The sequence below is a fragment of the Octopus bimaculoides genome, chromosome 1, assembly GCF_001194135.2.
Source record: "Octopus bimaculoides isolate UCB-OBI-ISO-001 chromosome 1, ASM119413v2, whole genome shotgun sequence".
NCBI lineage: Eukaryota > Metazoa > Mollusca > Cephalopoda > Octopoda > Octopodidae > Octopus > Octopus bimaculoides.
The window spans coordinates 172,701,698-172,719,143 of record NC_068981.1 but is presented as its reverse complement, the minus strand read 5'-3'; the positions used below and the strand labels follow the sequence as shown (position 1 = coordinate 172,719,143).

General features: G+C 32.8%; 1 protein-coding gene across 6 annotated transcripts in view; it reads right to left on the bottom strand.

The window, feature by feature from the left end:
* The window catches only part of LOC106880457 (rap guanine nucleotide exchange factor 1), a 199,609-nt gene that overhangs the window by 45,360 nt on the left and 136,803 nt on the right, over positions 1-17,446 (bottom strand). For 5 of the 6 annotated variants that reach the window (XM_052972647.1, XM_052972635.1, XM_052972641.1 and 2 more), the window contains one exon: positions 10,857-11,042. The exons of the other annotated variant lie outside the window; for it this stretch is intronic. In XM_052972647.1, the coding sequence (XP_052828607.1) occupies positions 10,857-11,042 (186 nt within the window). The remainder of the gene's footprint in view (positions 1-10,856; positions 11,043-17,446) is intronic. 6 annotated transcript variants of the gene reach the window in all.

Sequence of the window (17,446 nt, the reverse complement as noted above, 5' to 3'; positions counted from 1 at the left end):
TATATATATATATATATACACACACACACACACACACACACACACATATATGTATATGTACATATATATATTTACATACACATATATACACACATACACATATGCACACACACACAATGGGAATGAGTGCTCAACACCACATTGGTGGGGATAAAATTTCTTTATTTGTTTATTAAGGTTACCATTGTTTTCATGTTAAGAAAAATATCTTAATATCATAACAATATTTCAAGACGATCACATGGAGGAATGGTGTTCATCTCTATTTTCGAGATAAACACCGTTCCTCCATGTGATGGTTTGAAAAATTGTTGAGATAATTTTCTTAACATGAAACCAATGGTAGCCTTAATACATAAATATATATATATATATATACATATACATATATATATATATATATATATATATATATATATATATATATATATATATATGTATATATATATGTATATATATATATATGTATGTATATATATATATAAATAAATTGATGTTGATAAGCCACAAAAATGATAAAACACTAATGTCCATCGCCCCTAAATGGAATTTGGGGCAAGTTGTCTCACCTGTCTATGACTTTCAGGTGTTTTAACACCCAGCACTTTGAGGGAGTCATCTCCACTGCACTGAGGTGCAGCCTACTGGTGAACAAACAAAGCACATACATTGAGTATGTGTGTGTGAATATTCCATTGGCTAATTCAAGTGAACTATTTACTTATTGAATTAACATATAAATGGTTTGAGTATTCCACTGCTACGTGTAACCTTAACCCTTCCATTACTATATTTCTGTTCAAATACATTGCTTTGTTTTTATCAGTTCTAAAATTAATGAAGAATTTGTTGAAGTGACCTTGTCATCATTAAGCTAGAGTTTATAACATAAACAAACAAAAAATCTTGATGTAAGTTTTTAATTAAGATCATATTAAAAAAAAATTGCATTATAGAATCATGTGGGTTGGTATCAAAAGGGCTAATGTAATTCCCTTGTTGAATCAATATAACACTGTATATGTCAAGGCTGGGTTTTGAATTACAGTTATGTCCCATCCAAAAGGCTTCCTCATAGTGTCTGTCTATGCAATTACAATCACAAGGCTTAAGTCAACCTGAGGTCATGGTATCTGCTCATCTTAAATACTATAAAATGGGTTTGAACGGAGGACCTCATGTTTCATGTGTATTGCTCATTAAACTTGCACATATGTGCGTGCACACGCACTTTGTCTGTGTGTGTGTGTGTGTGTGTGTGCGCACGTTTATAAAGTGTGTATTGAAGTGTATGGCATATAAGTCTGTCAGCTAGCACTCCATATATTTCATTATGCTCTGGGAAGAACATGGAATTATGGTACCATACTTGTAGCATAGCTCCATGTTACAAGTTTGATGACTGTAATTGTCAAAGAGTATACAGGCTGAAGTTATTTATTTATAGTGCATTTAGATGTGACAACTGTAATTGTTATTGAATCACATGTAAAGATGCTATAAGTAAATAATTTCACCCTACATTCTCCTATTTTGTATATATGTGTGTGTGTGTGTGTGTGTGTGTGTGTGTGTGTGCATACATCAGCAGTGTATACTCTGGGTGTGCTACATGTATGCTGCACACCCACTGAAAATGGCAAATTCATTATAAATATTAACCTTACTCATTAATTCAATCACAAATCATAATGGAAAAGTTTTGTTGTACCCTTGCTTAAAATTTGGTGGTGGGTGTCCTGAAATAACACTGCACACCTCACAGCACATTGTATCATAATATGGTACCGGGCATATCATAGGACAATGGGAGAATGGCAACAAATTAATGGCAAAGGGTTGCAACAGCTTTGACAGCACAGTCACATGTTTGGTTTTGTGGCGAGAAGTTGTACGCCTAAATTAATTTGAAATTCCTAAACTAAAACTAATATTTTTTACAATAATTTTTTTCTTACAATATCATCACATAACATTGATCTTAATTTTTCACAACTAATAATAAAGTGGTTCATTGTACAATGAGGTTATTGAACATTTTACACCTCAAAGAAGAACAGAACTTACATATAAATAATTTAAGTAAGTAAAATTATATGGTTTCTTATTTTTCAGTATGTGTGCATAAGAAAATTTTGGCTTATTTTAGGATGCTTACAATTTATAGGGTATTATTAATTCAGTTTACTTTAGTGACATATATCTGTATCCCAATTGAATTAAGTTTACATTATTTACATTTTGGATCCTGCATTTTGAATAGAAATACAGTTTGTATGCCTAATTTAAGTAATACTAATGTTAGTCATAGTATGGTCAGTGTGGCAGCACACCCAATGATAACAACCACCATATGCCACTGGCATACATGTATATATATTTTTGTTTGTGTGTGTATGTGTGTGTATGTATATATATTTATGTATGTATGCAAACATACAAAAGCGCAGATGTAGTTATGTGGTTAAGAAGTTTGCTTCTCAACTACAAGGTTTCGAGTTCAATCCTGCTGTGTAGCAGCTTGGGTAAGTGTCTTCTGCTATAGCCCTGGGTAGACCAAAATCTTGCAAGTGGATTTTGTAGATGGAAACTGAAAGAAGCCTCTATGTGAGTGTGTGTGTGTTTGTTTGTTTCTCCTCTAGACAAAGTAACTACATGAATAAAAATAAAATCCTGTAGATTTGAGAGGATTAAAGGATCGGAAGACATGAAAATTACTACATGAAGATTTGATTAACTGACTGACTGATTGACCTTTGACAAGGTTGAGCAATCAGTTCCAACCAGTCTGATTCACAGTACAAGTTGTACTATTCATTTTTTTGCTCACTGAATACAAAATGTGGCTCACAAGACCTCATTTGGGTGATTTTCCAAAGTTATCATCTCACCCTTGTATGCCAATCACTCCCAAACTTACCCATTTCTAGCTGAGTGGACTGGAGTAACATGAAATAAAGTGTTTTGCTCAAGAACACAATGTACAGCCAGTCTGGAAATTGAAGTTAAAGAAGCGTGGGGAGAAAATTTATTGCATTGAGAAACACTTAACAGAAATTAAATGGAGAAGAGAGACAGTTCTTTTGTTTACCCAATGATCTTGTGTTTTCAGACAAAATTTAATGATTAGCAATTAGTATTTTCCAGGCTTTTAAAAGCCTGTTTTCACATTTTCTCTTTTCTTTTTCTCTTTTACTTGTTTCGGTCATCTGACTGCGGCCATGCTGAAGCACCGCCTTTAGTTGAGCAAATTGACCCCAGGACTTATTCTTCGGAAGCCTAGTACTTATTCTATCGGTCTCTTTTGCCGAACCGCTAAGTTACGGGGACGTAAACACACCACCATCGGTTATCAAGCAATGGTGGAGTGACACATACATATATATATATATATATATATATATATATATATAAGACGGGCTTCTTTCAGTTTCCATCTACCAAATCCACTCACAAGGCTTGTAAACATTAAATAATTGAGACTTATTGCAACTGCACTATGATGTTGTGATGCTTTTTTGTTACTTAACTCTAACTTGGATCAAGTAGAACTATAACCAAAAGCATTTTAGTCATAACAACCCAATTACATTATCCAATATGCCCTTTCTTTTTTTTTATGAAGGAAGATTAGGTTGCTATTTCCAGCAGGACAAGTGACAATGTAAAAACTTCCTTGTGGCAGCTTATAGTGATGATGATGATGAGGGGGATGATAGTAGTTCCCAAAGTATCAATGATGGTATTTTCCAAACTGTTGATAATGGTGGTGCATTTGCTAAGAGAAGGAAGTTCTCAGTGAAAGTAGTTGGCAGTGCCTTGGAGATGACTACTACTTCCTTTTATTTATTTTAATATACTTAGATCAGTGTTTCTTCAGTTGTAGATATGAGAGTGCAATTAAGATTTACTAAGATGCCATTTCCTCTTTGCACAAAGGAATTAAAGGTCAAGAGAGAGAGAGAGAGAGAGAAAGAGAGAGAGGGGGGTTTAACTAGCATACATTACTGATAGAATCCTTTTGAATTGTAGATATTTAACTAAGAAAGCTACTTGTGTTCATTTATACAATGTGTGTTAACAATGCACTGTTTACAGTATTTCCATTTGAGGGAATAGTCAACTGACTAATATTTCATTGTCCAACATTCTTGAGCATTAGATCACACACTCCTGGCTTTACTTATATTCTGTCATGTTTGCTTGAGTTCCATTCAGACAACCTCACTGATACTTGCTTTTAGAATAAAGCAGGTATTCTATTGCTAGATACTATCTCTGGTACATTCCCATTCTATCATGAAGTGAAACAGATTGATTCCTGGTGAACATAAGTGCACAAAATTAATCAATGCACTAACACTGTGTGTTGTTTTAATTTCTGATCTATAAACTACAGTATTTTATTTTCAACCATCTAAACTGTAGAGGAGACTAGCAGTTCTTAAATTGACAAATCCCAGCTCCTCACCTCAAACATGAGTGAAATTCTTTGCCCTCCCCATTACAACTTTATTAATTCAAAGACAAACTAGAGTTTGCTTCAATATAATTCTCCTGTCTACCATGGTGTTGGACAAGTTTTAAGAAGTTTAAAACTCTATTTTATTGAACATGGTAATTTCTCTGTCCACTTCTAATCACCCTCAGAGCAACTCCTCATTATAAGAAAGACAGGAGTAAATAACAGTTAAATTTTGTAGCAAATGTTATTAAAATGAAATGAGCCTACAGTTATCTGAAGAGATAAATGGTCTCCATAAAATATTAGGACCAAGACCTATGGATGTTAGAAAGTAGGGATCTTTTGTAATACATGGAAACTTCTATCAAGAATTACATAATGAGATCATTATAGTACTTATTTACCACTTCTCATTTCATATGTGCTCATATTTAAATACAACATCATACTCAACATTTAATGTCCATTTTCCATACTGGCAAGAGGTTGCATAATTTGACAGGCTAGGGTGAGCTGTAGGACCAAGTTGAACTCCAGTGTCAACTTTGGCAACCACTTTACAGAATGTACTAGGTGCTTCTTTCATGTCACTGGCACTAGCAAGGTTGTCAAGTAACTTGCGAGGCAAATGGAGAACAGTAAAGAACAAGGGATGGGGAGAGAAAAAAGCTCTCAAAACTAAATGAGGGTTGGGAAGGTTAGTATTGGAGGAGGAGGAAGGACAATGATTCTATGCCAGGTGTTGAGAGGCTAGTGTGTGATGTAAGAACAAGTCCAGATATCTTGTAACAAAGATATAAGGCTACCCAACATTAATATTTACATCTCAACTCAGTTTATTCCTTAACTTAAGTGATCTTTTTTAATTCAAAGAAAGAATCTAAAGACTATTGCATATGAAATCATTTTCTCTCCCATGTTTTCCTTCAATTATGTTGAGCTGTAGCCATCCTATTCCTTTTAACCCTTTAGCATCCAGATTATTCTGTCAAGCATAATGTTTATTTATTCAAATTGCTTTGAATTAATCATGCATTGATCACGCTGGTTATAAATTTCAATTATGTGATTGTAAATTTTTAGAATGACATTATATGGTAGGTGTGAAAGGATGAATTTGGTCAGTTTGAACATAAAACATGAAGAATATCTGGGCTGGATATGGGTGGTTTAAATGTTAAAGAGTTGAATGCTAGGCTTTACTATTTCTGATAAGTATATCACAAGAACTTGGTTTCCTTTAGGAAAAATTCCACAGCTTTGAACTGATAGTAAACTAACACAAAGTACAAGTTTATTTTACTTTGGAGTAAGGATTGCATATTATGTATACTACACATTGCATATAAGCATGACAATCTACATTTAAAAGTGCAACCATCTATTCTTGATAAGCAAATGCTCACTGACCAACATTGTCTCAATGTTTCTTGTACCACTAATAGTCATTACTTCCACTGAATTCCTTTACATTTAATCCACTATGTCACTGTTTCATTCATGTAGAAGGGTGTACAAATGAAATGGACACTGTCCTGCTCTTACTAAAACTAAGTTTTCCATTCCCTACATCTTTTTGATTTCCAAAGGCCTCTATGAGCTAATAAAGGAGCCTCTCTTTGGTTACTTGATCAACTAGAAATAGTAGCCAAATTTTTTTCAAATCACATCTTACTGCCTAAATATAGAAAGACAACATAGAAACCAGTATGGTGATAGCTGGATTGCCTTCCATCATAGATCTACTCAGAGCTGGCTAAGCCACAATGACAAAGATCACATAAGCTATGTTATTGTTAGCACCCTTCCTTCATGGATAAAACAATTTAAAATGTGTGTTGTTTTTAAAAAACAAAAAGCTTCATCTACTTATTTAAAGTTAATGAAGATATCCTTATAGAACTGTGAACAGGAAACCCCACAATGTATAACTTAGACACATAATTATCAATTTATAGAGACTAAAACCATACACATCTCATGACATCACTAATCTGACGGACATCTGTGCACACACTCATGCAGACAGACATACAGACTCACATACACAAAAGACTTCTTGTGTAACTTGAGTGACTCTTTGTCACTTGTTAATGACATCTTCCTGTACTTGGAGAAGAATTACCATTCTCAGTATAAAACATTCACTCAGTCAAACATCATTGTACTTTATTCTTCTTACTGTCACAGCAACATACCCCTCTTTCTCTAATTACATCAGGAAAAATGTTCAGAAAAGTTATGCTGTTGTTAGATATAAATAGAGTGGAACAGTCTAGGGGTTTTTTATTCCTGTTTTCTATTTTATTAAATTTTCTATTTACAATTAGATGATCGATGTTTAAAAGTTAGTTGTTCCCTAAAATTACATATTGAATAACAGGTTATAGAATTTCGTGAAATGCTGAAGTTTAAGCCAGAAGGAGATGTCTACTATATGTGAGATGGCTACCAAAAAATGTACTGAACCACTAATTGTGTGATGTAACAAAATAAACGACATCAGACGTGTTGAGTTTATGGTTATCAAATGTGATAGGCAACTGTCATGCCTATCACAAAGTTGACAGCAGCTACTGACTCTTGTGTTTTCTTCCCAATTGTGCTTCTTCTATTAATGGCAAGTTAAAATATTTCAACATTATTCCATCATAATATTTTCTATGTATGTTAAATGAAACTCTTGAAAAAAAAAAAAAAAAAAAAAAAAAAAAAATAAATTCACAGACTTGACCCTATTAGCAGAATGACATATATCCATTTATATTTTCAGATGGGTAAGAAAATACAAAGTGATATGCTTTAAGAGCAAATATGCTTGTACTCATAACCTGTAGCCTTTCGTCCACTCTGAGCTATATTAACCTTGTCTCTTTTTTAAAGAATTTAAAATTATAGTTGCTTCTCAGCGGTTTCTAGCCTTAATCAATTTTGAAATTATTGAATATATAAACAAAAAACAGTGAAATGGAACTTAATTACACTCTGCCTTATTACAAAAGAAAGTGACCCACAAGTTTTATAATAGAAAGAATAGATATGTAACTGTCAATAGTAACCTGGAAAAAGATGCAGAATTTTTCACATATTGTTAATGAGAAAAGAGTATTAGAATTATATATCAAACATAAGCTTGTATGAAGATAAATTTGAGATACTCCAAATATGTCTAATGAAACAGATTGGATAAGAGACACAGTCATACTTTTAGTAAATAATTATAATCCCACACTACTTTACACTAACATAATACTATAAAAATGCTAAATTAGATCTTGCACATATAGAATTGTCTGAACATTAAACAGAATATCTGTAATTAACAAATTTATATGAAGCTATAGTAAATATTTTCTTTTCCTTTTTTTTTAATACTTATTTTTAGATTAAAGATATGCTATTTTCCCTTCTCATTGAGATTTGTTTATTTAAAACACTCCAAAATTAGCTAACTTATAGCAGTGACTGGAGTTGTATCTTAGAGCAAGCTAGTTTTGCATGTGCAACACTGTCAAAACAATTTTTCACAACAGCTTTAAAATAGTTTAGATCCTGATAATAACTCAAACTATTTTAGGTTGGGCTCCCAATAGTACGTATTATAATACAAAAAGAGCAATTCCAGAAGTTGTAAAGCTTGTAAATGGCTTGTATTCATGCTAATGTTTCTAACCCTTAATCATTAAGGTAGCTGTATACAAATGGCATTTTTACCTTAGACAATCAATGCCTACAAAGGGTCAATTTTCATATTTTCTGTAAGTTCATTATTCACAATACAATTTAAACTATAGTCACAGTTTAAATATAAATAACTCTTTATTAGATTTTTCACAACATACATAAAACTATTATGTTGTATTAAAAATATATCCAGCTGTAGAAACCCTGCCAGATCAGATTGGAGCCTGGTACAGCCTCTTGGCTTGCCAGTCCTCAGTCAAACCGTCCAACCCATGCCAGCATGGAAAGCAGATGTTAAACAATGATGATGATGATTACTATGAGTTATATTTACCAAATATGTTAAAAAAAATTTTTTTACTAGACGTTACCATAAAAAATTCAGAACTTGTGTTAAAAAGAAAATGACAATGGCACAATTGGACATGTAATTTAAAAGAAACTTGAATTTAAATCTTATAAAAGTCTGCTTTATATTACAATGAATGTAATGATTAGTGAATTTTCTTTATTTCATTTATTCTAATTATAAATATTTGCTATTGTCAGATTATATCTTATAAGTTTTATTTGTATATGTGCATGCACATGTGGGAAAAACAAACAAAAGATCAGTACAAAAGCAATACAATGATACTGCTTGATATAATATTCAAAATTAAATTAAATATGCAACTAGTCAAGATCAAATTCTCATTTTTTTCTCATTAAAACTTAAATTACATTTACTTTCCTTACAAATCTTAATGTTAGTTTTATTTTTTATCATTATGCATATAATATACAATTTTGTATTTGAAAAAATAATGTTATATACAGGTTGACAAGTTCAAACAACTGATTAGTTATCACACATCACTCTCAAGAGTTTTCATACACAAGATGGGCTAGTTAAATATTTAAGTTGCTGGACTAATAAATAGACCAAATGGTTGACTGTTTAGATTACCACTGGCTTAGCAATGGATTCAGAAACATTCAGTAAATTTCTGTTCTTGTCTCAACTGATCTTAAAACAAATATTAGTTTTCAAATGTGTGCTTATAGATGCAAAATTATAGTGTCTCCAAATTTATGAAAGGTTTCAATTTTCAGAAATGGTTAGCTTATTCTAGAATGAAAAAGCAAATGTAAAAAAAAAGAAAAACCAAATAATGCTGCTCATATTAATCAGTTTTAGCTTCTTCAAGTACATTTCCTAAAAATGCTGTACTAAATGCTTTGTTAATTTTTCAAAAAAAATTGTTACATTTTTAACTCTCTTGAAAGGAGAAAATTTTATATTTTATTTTTTATCTTTTACTTGTTTCAGTCATTAGGCTGTGGCCATGCTTTGGCACTGCCCTGATGAATTTTTAGTCGAATAAATTGACTCCAGTACTTATTATTTTTTTTTAAAGCCTGCTAAATTATGGGGATATAAACATACCAACGATTCAAGTGGTGGTGGGGGACAAACACAGATACAAATACACACACACACATACACGACATAGTTCTTTTAATTTCCATCTACCAAATCCATTTACAAGGCTTTGGTTGGCTTGAGGCAATAGCAGAGGACACCTGTCCAAGGTGCCATGCAGTGGGACTGAACCCGGAACACCTGTGCCTATATTTGGAGAATGTAGGTTTCCCCCCCCCCCTCATAATATTTTACAAGTTATGCTTTGCTACTTAATACAACTAGTATTAATTCTAATTCCCATCAAGTATGAAACACTTTTTCGTATATTTCTTTGGAATTGCATCCCATTGAAATTCTGTTCCAGTCTATATTTTCTTCTCAAACTATAAGTTACAATTCCAACTGAATGTCAACTGTATTAAACTTACTCTGCTGCTATATTATCTCTCACTATTGAGAGTGCTTCTCTTCTGCTGATTCCTCATACTAACTAATAAAAAGATATATGAAAGATAAAACAGCTAAAAAGGATCTCAAGCTTGGGAAGAAAGGACATTTGGATGCTTACTTTAATTTTCTTTCTTACATAACCAATGGTTTGTTAGGATGGAAGTACATCCAATTGACTAAAATGGCTTTTCTCTTAATGATCCTAGCATAATGGAATGCAAAGCTGACCACCATGATATCACTACTTATCTACCCATAAAGAGTACTCTATGCTACTCTGCTCTACCAACAAGATTGCCTGTCCCTAGTCCCTACATATACATAATAAAATGTATCAATAATAAAGAAGAATTTCAAAGAGGCACTGAAAATAGGAAGTATAAAAATTAGTTAGGGGAACATATTAACTCTAAAGAACTATAAAAAACAGTGCAAATGTATTAAGTTGTTAATTAGTAACCTCTTTAATGTGGCCATAGGTTTATCACTTTCTCCTGTATAAGTAAGCAAGCAATAGAATTTTTTTTTTAAATTGTGTCTTTTAAACTGCCCAATCACATCTTGATAAAGCTTATATCAGTAAGAGTGAACTTTCCCTAATCCTTATACAGATATACAGTGGTTAGCAATCTCAGTGATATCTGGAGATATTTTATTTTTAATTTTCATGTACAAAATTGGGAAAATGACAGTTATATAGATGTAGAGGTATTAATAGTATCAGTAATGGTTATATTAATAGTTTGGTGACAGTAGCAATAGTAGTGGTGGTAGTAGTAATGGTGGTGGTAGTAGTAGTGTGGTAGTAGTAGTAGTAGTATTAGGAGTAGTAGCAACAATAGCCATTACCTGGGTATTTGTGTATCCATGCCTGGGGGAAGAGGAGGTTTGGGAGGTGGGGAATCATCAAGATCATCTAAAATGCTGTCAGAGGAATGGGATAGGGGGCCATCGTTGAGCTGTCTGCTGGTTAAGTCCAGGATCTCCTGCTCCCTGGGAGTCAATGGGATATCAGGTAGTGATGACCTTTTGGGGCTATAACAATGAAACATACACTCTCAATGATAAGAAGAAAAAAAAAAGAGCAGAAAAAAGACAGTAGTAAAAGAATAGAAAATGAGAAATATTTTATAGCCTAAATTATCATTATTTTTTCTTTCAGTTAAAAAGAAAAGAAAAACTCGCATGCCCTAAGAAAAAGCTAAAAGTAATCATAATTAACTCTAACTCTAAACAGAAATATTATTAGTATCAAGTAATCAAACTGTAAATATAAATGTATATTCTTAATAAGATTGTTTTGTATTTTAATTATTTCACGAGTGCTGTAATGTGTGATAATATTCCAGGAGAAATCTTTATCTGGAAATTTGAATTACAGAATTCAGAAGAAGGAAAATTCTAATTCTTTAACAATATATTTCAAAATAATAGTATAGAAAATAAACTTTAAATGTTGCAACAAAATTGACATGGATTAATTGAAATTTTAGAAAATGTTAACAGAAATAACTTCAACTCCTGTTAAATTAATAATTGTAAGAGTTTCCTGAACTAATAAAATGGTCCCAATATTTCTATGCATGTATGTGGGTGTGTGTCTTTAGAACTATATTGAAACAAGATATCTAAATGTTGCATGGATTCAATAAGCTAATTGTGTTTTCTTAAAGAGAACACTTGTCTGAAAAATGGAGGTGGTAAAAGAATTTACAATTTGTAAATTCTCATGTCCTGAGAACAGTAGATTCACAAACCACTTTAGTGATAAACAATTATTCATTTATTTTTTAAACTTCATACACACATATGTAATGTTCCAGGAGAAAGCTGACAAGTAGCAAGGCCCTATGAGGAAACAGTACCCACTAGATTGCAGTTTTGCTCAGAATGCCAAGTAATGTCCAATGAAAACACTCACAAAATGTAAACCAATCTGAGATAATTACCATACCCAATTGAAATGAGTAGCATAAAATGCAGATAGAGTAACTAAATTGATAGAATGGGTAAGTATAATAATAAATTATTAATCCGAAACTATTTTTGCTAAACCAGTGAAGAGTTTATATAAAACTACATATGGTGTAAATAATTTATCAATGAAATAGTGCTATTAGATTCATGTACATATTAAATAAATGATAATAAAATAAACAAAGTAAAACAGTGAATAAAGGTAAAAATTGAAATTCATGATTCAATTCTAAGCACAAGCTTTTTCTTCCTCTTCTGGCTTGTTAGGTAGGTATGTTGCCATTTAATAAAATTATAATTTAGGAAAAAAAAATTAATATATTCAAAACTGCTAAAAAAAAAACAAAAAAGAAAAGAAAAAAACAAAACAATCAAATATTGAAATATTGATTTCTAAAAATAATAATATTTATAAAATAATTCAATCCATCATGTTCAAGACTGATGTCTAACTACATCTATCCTTTATTTTTGGGAGTGGGAAAGAGTTAGGCACAATAATGTTTTCCAATATGCAGAAAACACTTCACTAAAACCGGTCTCTTAATATAAAGATCTAATAACTGGGTAATAAAGAAGAGGGTTTTTTTTTTTTTTGTCTTTTACACAGGTTGTTACATCTTAGAAGGAGAGTCAATATGGATGTTTGTGAAGTGGAGGAATTCCAACTGACCAGGAATTAAAATAAGGTCAGAGATTCAGTTCACAACAACAATAATGAAGAATTCTTACAAAGTTTTGAGAGAAGAATGTAATAAATTAAATCAATCCAATATTTGAATGGTGATATTTGATGCCTTTCTTCAAAGCATTAGAAAGTGGCTCAAAAAAAGAATTGGAATCAAAACATGGATTCGGTCAGTGAAGATCTTAAATGTAGCGTCATAGTGCCTTCCGCAAATCCTCAGTTCCACTTTTTGCAAGGCCAATGGTATAAGTTAACTGCATGTTAACATTTTTCAGAGGGCAAAAGGTTAATTTTTTTTAAAGATAATATAGTGGAATTAATTTCTTCTCAATGTATTACTGGTATTTAATGATTCAGGCAGGATTTTCAATTTTGAAATATCAGATTAGATATTCTAAAGCAGCTACTCCACCTGTCTACTTACAGCACCATCTCTACTACATTAATTACAGAAAAAACAAAATCCAAATAAGTTACATCCTGTAATTTATGATAATATTCACAACTAGATTTTTAGTATTAAAAAATTATCTCATGTAGAAAAGTTACATTAGAGGATTATAATAACTAGTCATAAGTGGAGAAGATAAAATAATGATTTTGTGAATCTAATATTTAGTTTCAATACCACATAATACAGGATCTTTAGACATAGTTAGAACAGTGTTAGTTAGCTCAAGGTAAATCCCTGATTTCAAACAATCAACCAATTTACCTAGTCTGCTCACTTTTCACCTTTGATGTTTCTTTCATTTATAGTTTGATAAAGACTAGTGTGTAATTTACAAATACAATTGCTGTGATAAACATTAATAACTAAGTTAAAAATAGCTGATCCATCATTAATCCACATTACACAGTGGGACACTGGCAAAACATTAGTAGTCAGAATGAGACTATCAACAATTATGTTACACTTTTAAATTTCAATATTCTTTGAGAAATGAAATTATAAGGATTCAAAAGTGCCTACATGTCTACAATCAATACCAATAAATGTATGATACAATCAAATGGGTTTGAATTGAATCTAACACAAAAAAAAAAAAGGAATCTTTAGAATTGAGGAATAAAGTTGAGGGAAAAATAATACCATATATTCAAGCAGTAATGAGCTAATATAGGAATAGCATCTAGATCTCCCTCAAAACAAACTCTTCTCTCAGAAAAAAAAAAAAGAAAAAAAATACTAGATGGTTACAGCTACAATGCCTTATCACAAGGTCAGCTTAATCAGGACTAATTTAGATATTTTATGGCTTACGAGAAGGGACAGTGTCCATGACTTTTAGCAGAACATCCAAGACTAGGAGGTTCCCATATATTGCTACTGTGTGACCCAGAAAATCAAGACACTGATTTATCAATCCTCTGAGAGAGACCTGATCCAAGAGTCTGTAACAGTTGGCATTGCGGTGGTGATAAATTGGGTAACAAGTTTGGTCTATCAGCCAATAACAGGTACAGTTTAAAAGGTTGCTGAATATTTTACATGTACATATAATTCAATTTGGAACAAAACAATGCCTGATATAAGCTTTTTTAAAAGCCTGATACTTATTCTATCAGCCTCTTTTGCTGAACCATTAAGTTACAGGGAAGTAAACACACCAGCACTGGTTGTCAAGTGGTGGTAGGGGGACTCAAATACACACACCTATATATATGATGGGCTTCTTTCAGTTTCCATCTACCAAATTCACTCACAAGGCTTTGGTAAGCTTGAGGCTATAGAAGACACTTGCTCAAGGTGCCACACAGTGGGGCTGAAGCAAACTTCTTACCACACAGCTACACCTGCTCAAAATATTAGACAGATCTCTTTTAGTAAACTTCTAAATATCTTTAAAATAGAATCAACAATTTTCAAATCTGAAATATTTTTGAATAGGCCTTATAGTTGAGTAGTCAAGTAGAACTAGTCAATACAGATTGTGATTCAAAACTAAAATAATGCTCCTCTAGTAATTTTTGTTAGGAAAGGTTGGGGTTGTATAATTGGTATGTTGATCCAGTTTGATTAACACCTCTTCTATCATTCATCTACTCCCCACAAAGAGATGTTACTGATACAGCATCAATTAACACAACATATTCAGTCTAAGGTGCTACTGATTCTGTCATCCATTTACTGAAGTATCTGGTGAGCTTTTGCACAGTTACCAGCACCCAAATTTCACTCATAACACTTTAATATACTTATTGAAAGTGCCATATAAAGGGATCAAATAGGGGAAAAACAAGATTGTGAAGCAAACTCCTTAACCAAATGGTCATGTCTACATTCATGCTGTACATGTCATAACATTGAATTACTTTATATGTACTGTTATTGTGTCACAAACCAAGTTTGATTGTGATAGCACAGCTTAATGTTACACATATTTTCATGAACACACATGGCTCTTGACTATTGACTTTATTTTACTGTCATTGTTAAAAATAACATATTTTGAATGTATATTTCTGTTTCTGGATATGCATTTTCAAAAATTCTAAGCATATTATCAGATTACATGTAGCAAAGTTTTTCAGGTAGGAAATTTAAATCCTGATATTTAATTGTGTAAAAAAAAAATCTTCAACATTTAACAGTAATCTTGCTGTTACATTAAATAAGGAAGTTATTTGTAATCATGGGTATGGGATACAGTAGATGTGTACATCAGACTATGGCCAAGTCAGCTGCAAAAAATATCTAATCACTGGCCTGATGTGTGTGATAACATTAATGTGTATACAAACACACACATAGATGCAGATTTATACACAAATACACTTACAGATATGTATGCTTAAGTACAATATATATATATATTAGACAATGCCATACTATACATACATACATCATCCTCATCATCATTTTACATCCACTGCTCATACTCTGATGGGCTGGAAAGGTCATTAAAGTCAATTCTTATTTGGATATACTCTTCTAGATGGATCAGTGGGCCAAGTCTTGCTCATATGTGCCATTTTAGCATAGTTTCTATGACTGAATGCTATTTCTGACATCAACCACTTTACAGAGTGTCTTACACACATTTTTATCATGACACCAACAGTGGAGTAGTAGCATTCTTCCCTATAAGACAAAAGTGCCCTCACTTTCTTCATATCATCTCCATTTTGTCATGGCAAATGTGTCTGAGATTGTAAATACAAGAAAGCAATGACCAAGATGGTGAAAGAGGAGAAAGTATGAGTGTGATGAAGGGGAAGGAGTGATAGGATAGTAGAGGGGGAGAGTAATGGAAGAGTGACAGTGATAACAGTGGCTCTTGGTAAGGAGAGTTTGAGCAGCATGATGAGATAACAATAAAGATGAGTCATCTAAGGAGAAGTGAATTATAGTTAGCAATAGATGGTGAAAGTCTGTTGGAGTAGTGGTTGAAGAGGTAAAGAGTGGAAATAGCACATGCACGAGTAGATTGTAATGCAGTGGTTGTAGTGTTATGGAGAGTGAGTATTTACTCATCTCTTATGAAGCATCTTGGATGTTTGTGTGAGTAGTAGCAGCAGTACTGTTCTGAGACAGATGACCAATATCCCAGTGTGAGTCTTACTCGAGCGTTTTTATACAGAGTCAGCAAGTTGAAATATTGTCTAGCCTTAAGTAGGAAGCCTAGTACTTATTCTATTGGTCGCTTTTGCCGAACCGCTAAGTTACAGGGACGTAAACACACCAGCATCGGTTGTCAAGCGATGTTGGGGGGTGAGACAAACACAGACACACAAACATATATATATATATATATATATATATATATATATATATATATATATATACGATGGGCTTCTTTCAATTTCTGTCTACCAAATCCACTCACAAGGCTTTGGTCAGCCCGAGGCTATAGTAGAAGACACTTGCCCAAGGTGCCATGTAGTGGGACTGAACCTGGAACCATGTGGTTAGTAAGCAAGCTACTTACCACACAGCCACTCCTGCACCTTTTAGAAAATATTAAATATATATATATATATATATATATATATGAAGGGGTGCTGAAAAGTTCCTGGCTTTGGGTAAAAGAAAATACAGGAAGATAAGTTAATTATGATTTTATTCAACATACTCACCCACTCAGATTCACACACTTATAATAGCCCTTCAGTTTTTCTAAGCCTTGTAAAAGAACTCAGAAGTTTGGGCTTCCAACTAGACATTTCATGATACTCTTGAAGCCAGAAACTTTTCAGCACTCTCTTGTATAGCCATCACTCACAGGTGAGTATGATTTCATAGGAAGTAGCATGCTTTTGCTAATTATTTTTGATGCCTATGTAGCTGTAAGCAGACACCCACTTGGCCCTCCCACCAATTGGATCATCAAAGATATGACAGCTAGAGGGAGAGTTACAGAGCTGTTTCATTAATATATATCTTTGTGATGTTGAATGAAGTTGGTTGTCACATTTCCATTGAAGGATGCTCTCCAGATTACCGTTCATGAAGATAATGCATCTTTAGTGTGAAGTATTTAGTTTGAGTATGGAGGGTGCCTAAGAGTAAATGTTTAAGGAGTGTGTGTATATGAACTGACGGGAAGTAAGTCATTAAAGTGCAAAATGAATTATGTGTGGGAAACACAACTGAACCTTGGAGTAAACAAGAGTATACAGATCTGGGTTGAAGTGCGTTTCATTGGTCCTGCAATGGTGGGGTCTGACAGGGAACTGCTGATCTGAGAAATGAGAATACAGGTGTGCTATTTGACCAGCACTAGGTGTCACTGTGTGTGTGTGTGTGTGCGCGCGCGCACGCATGCGTGAA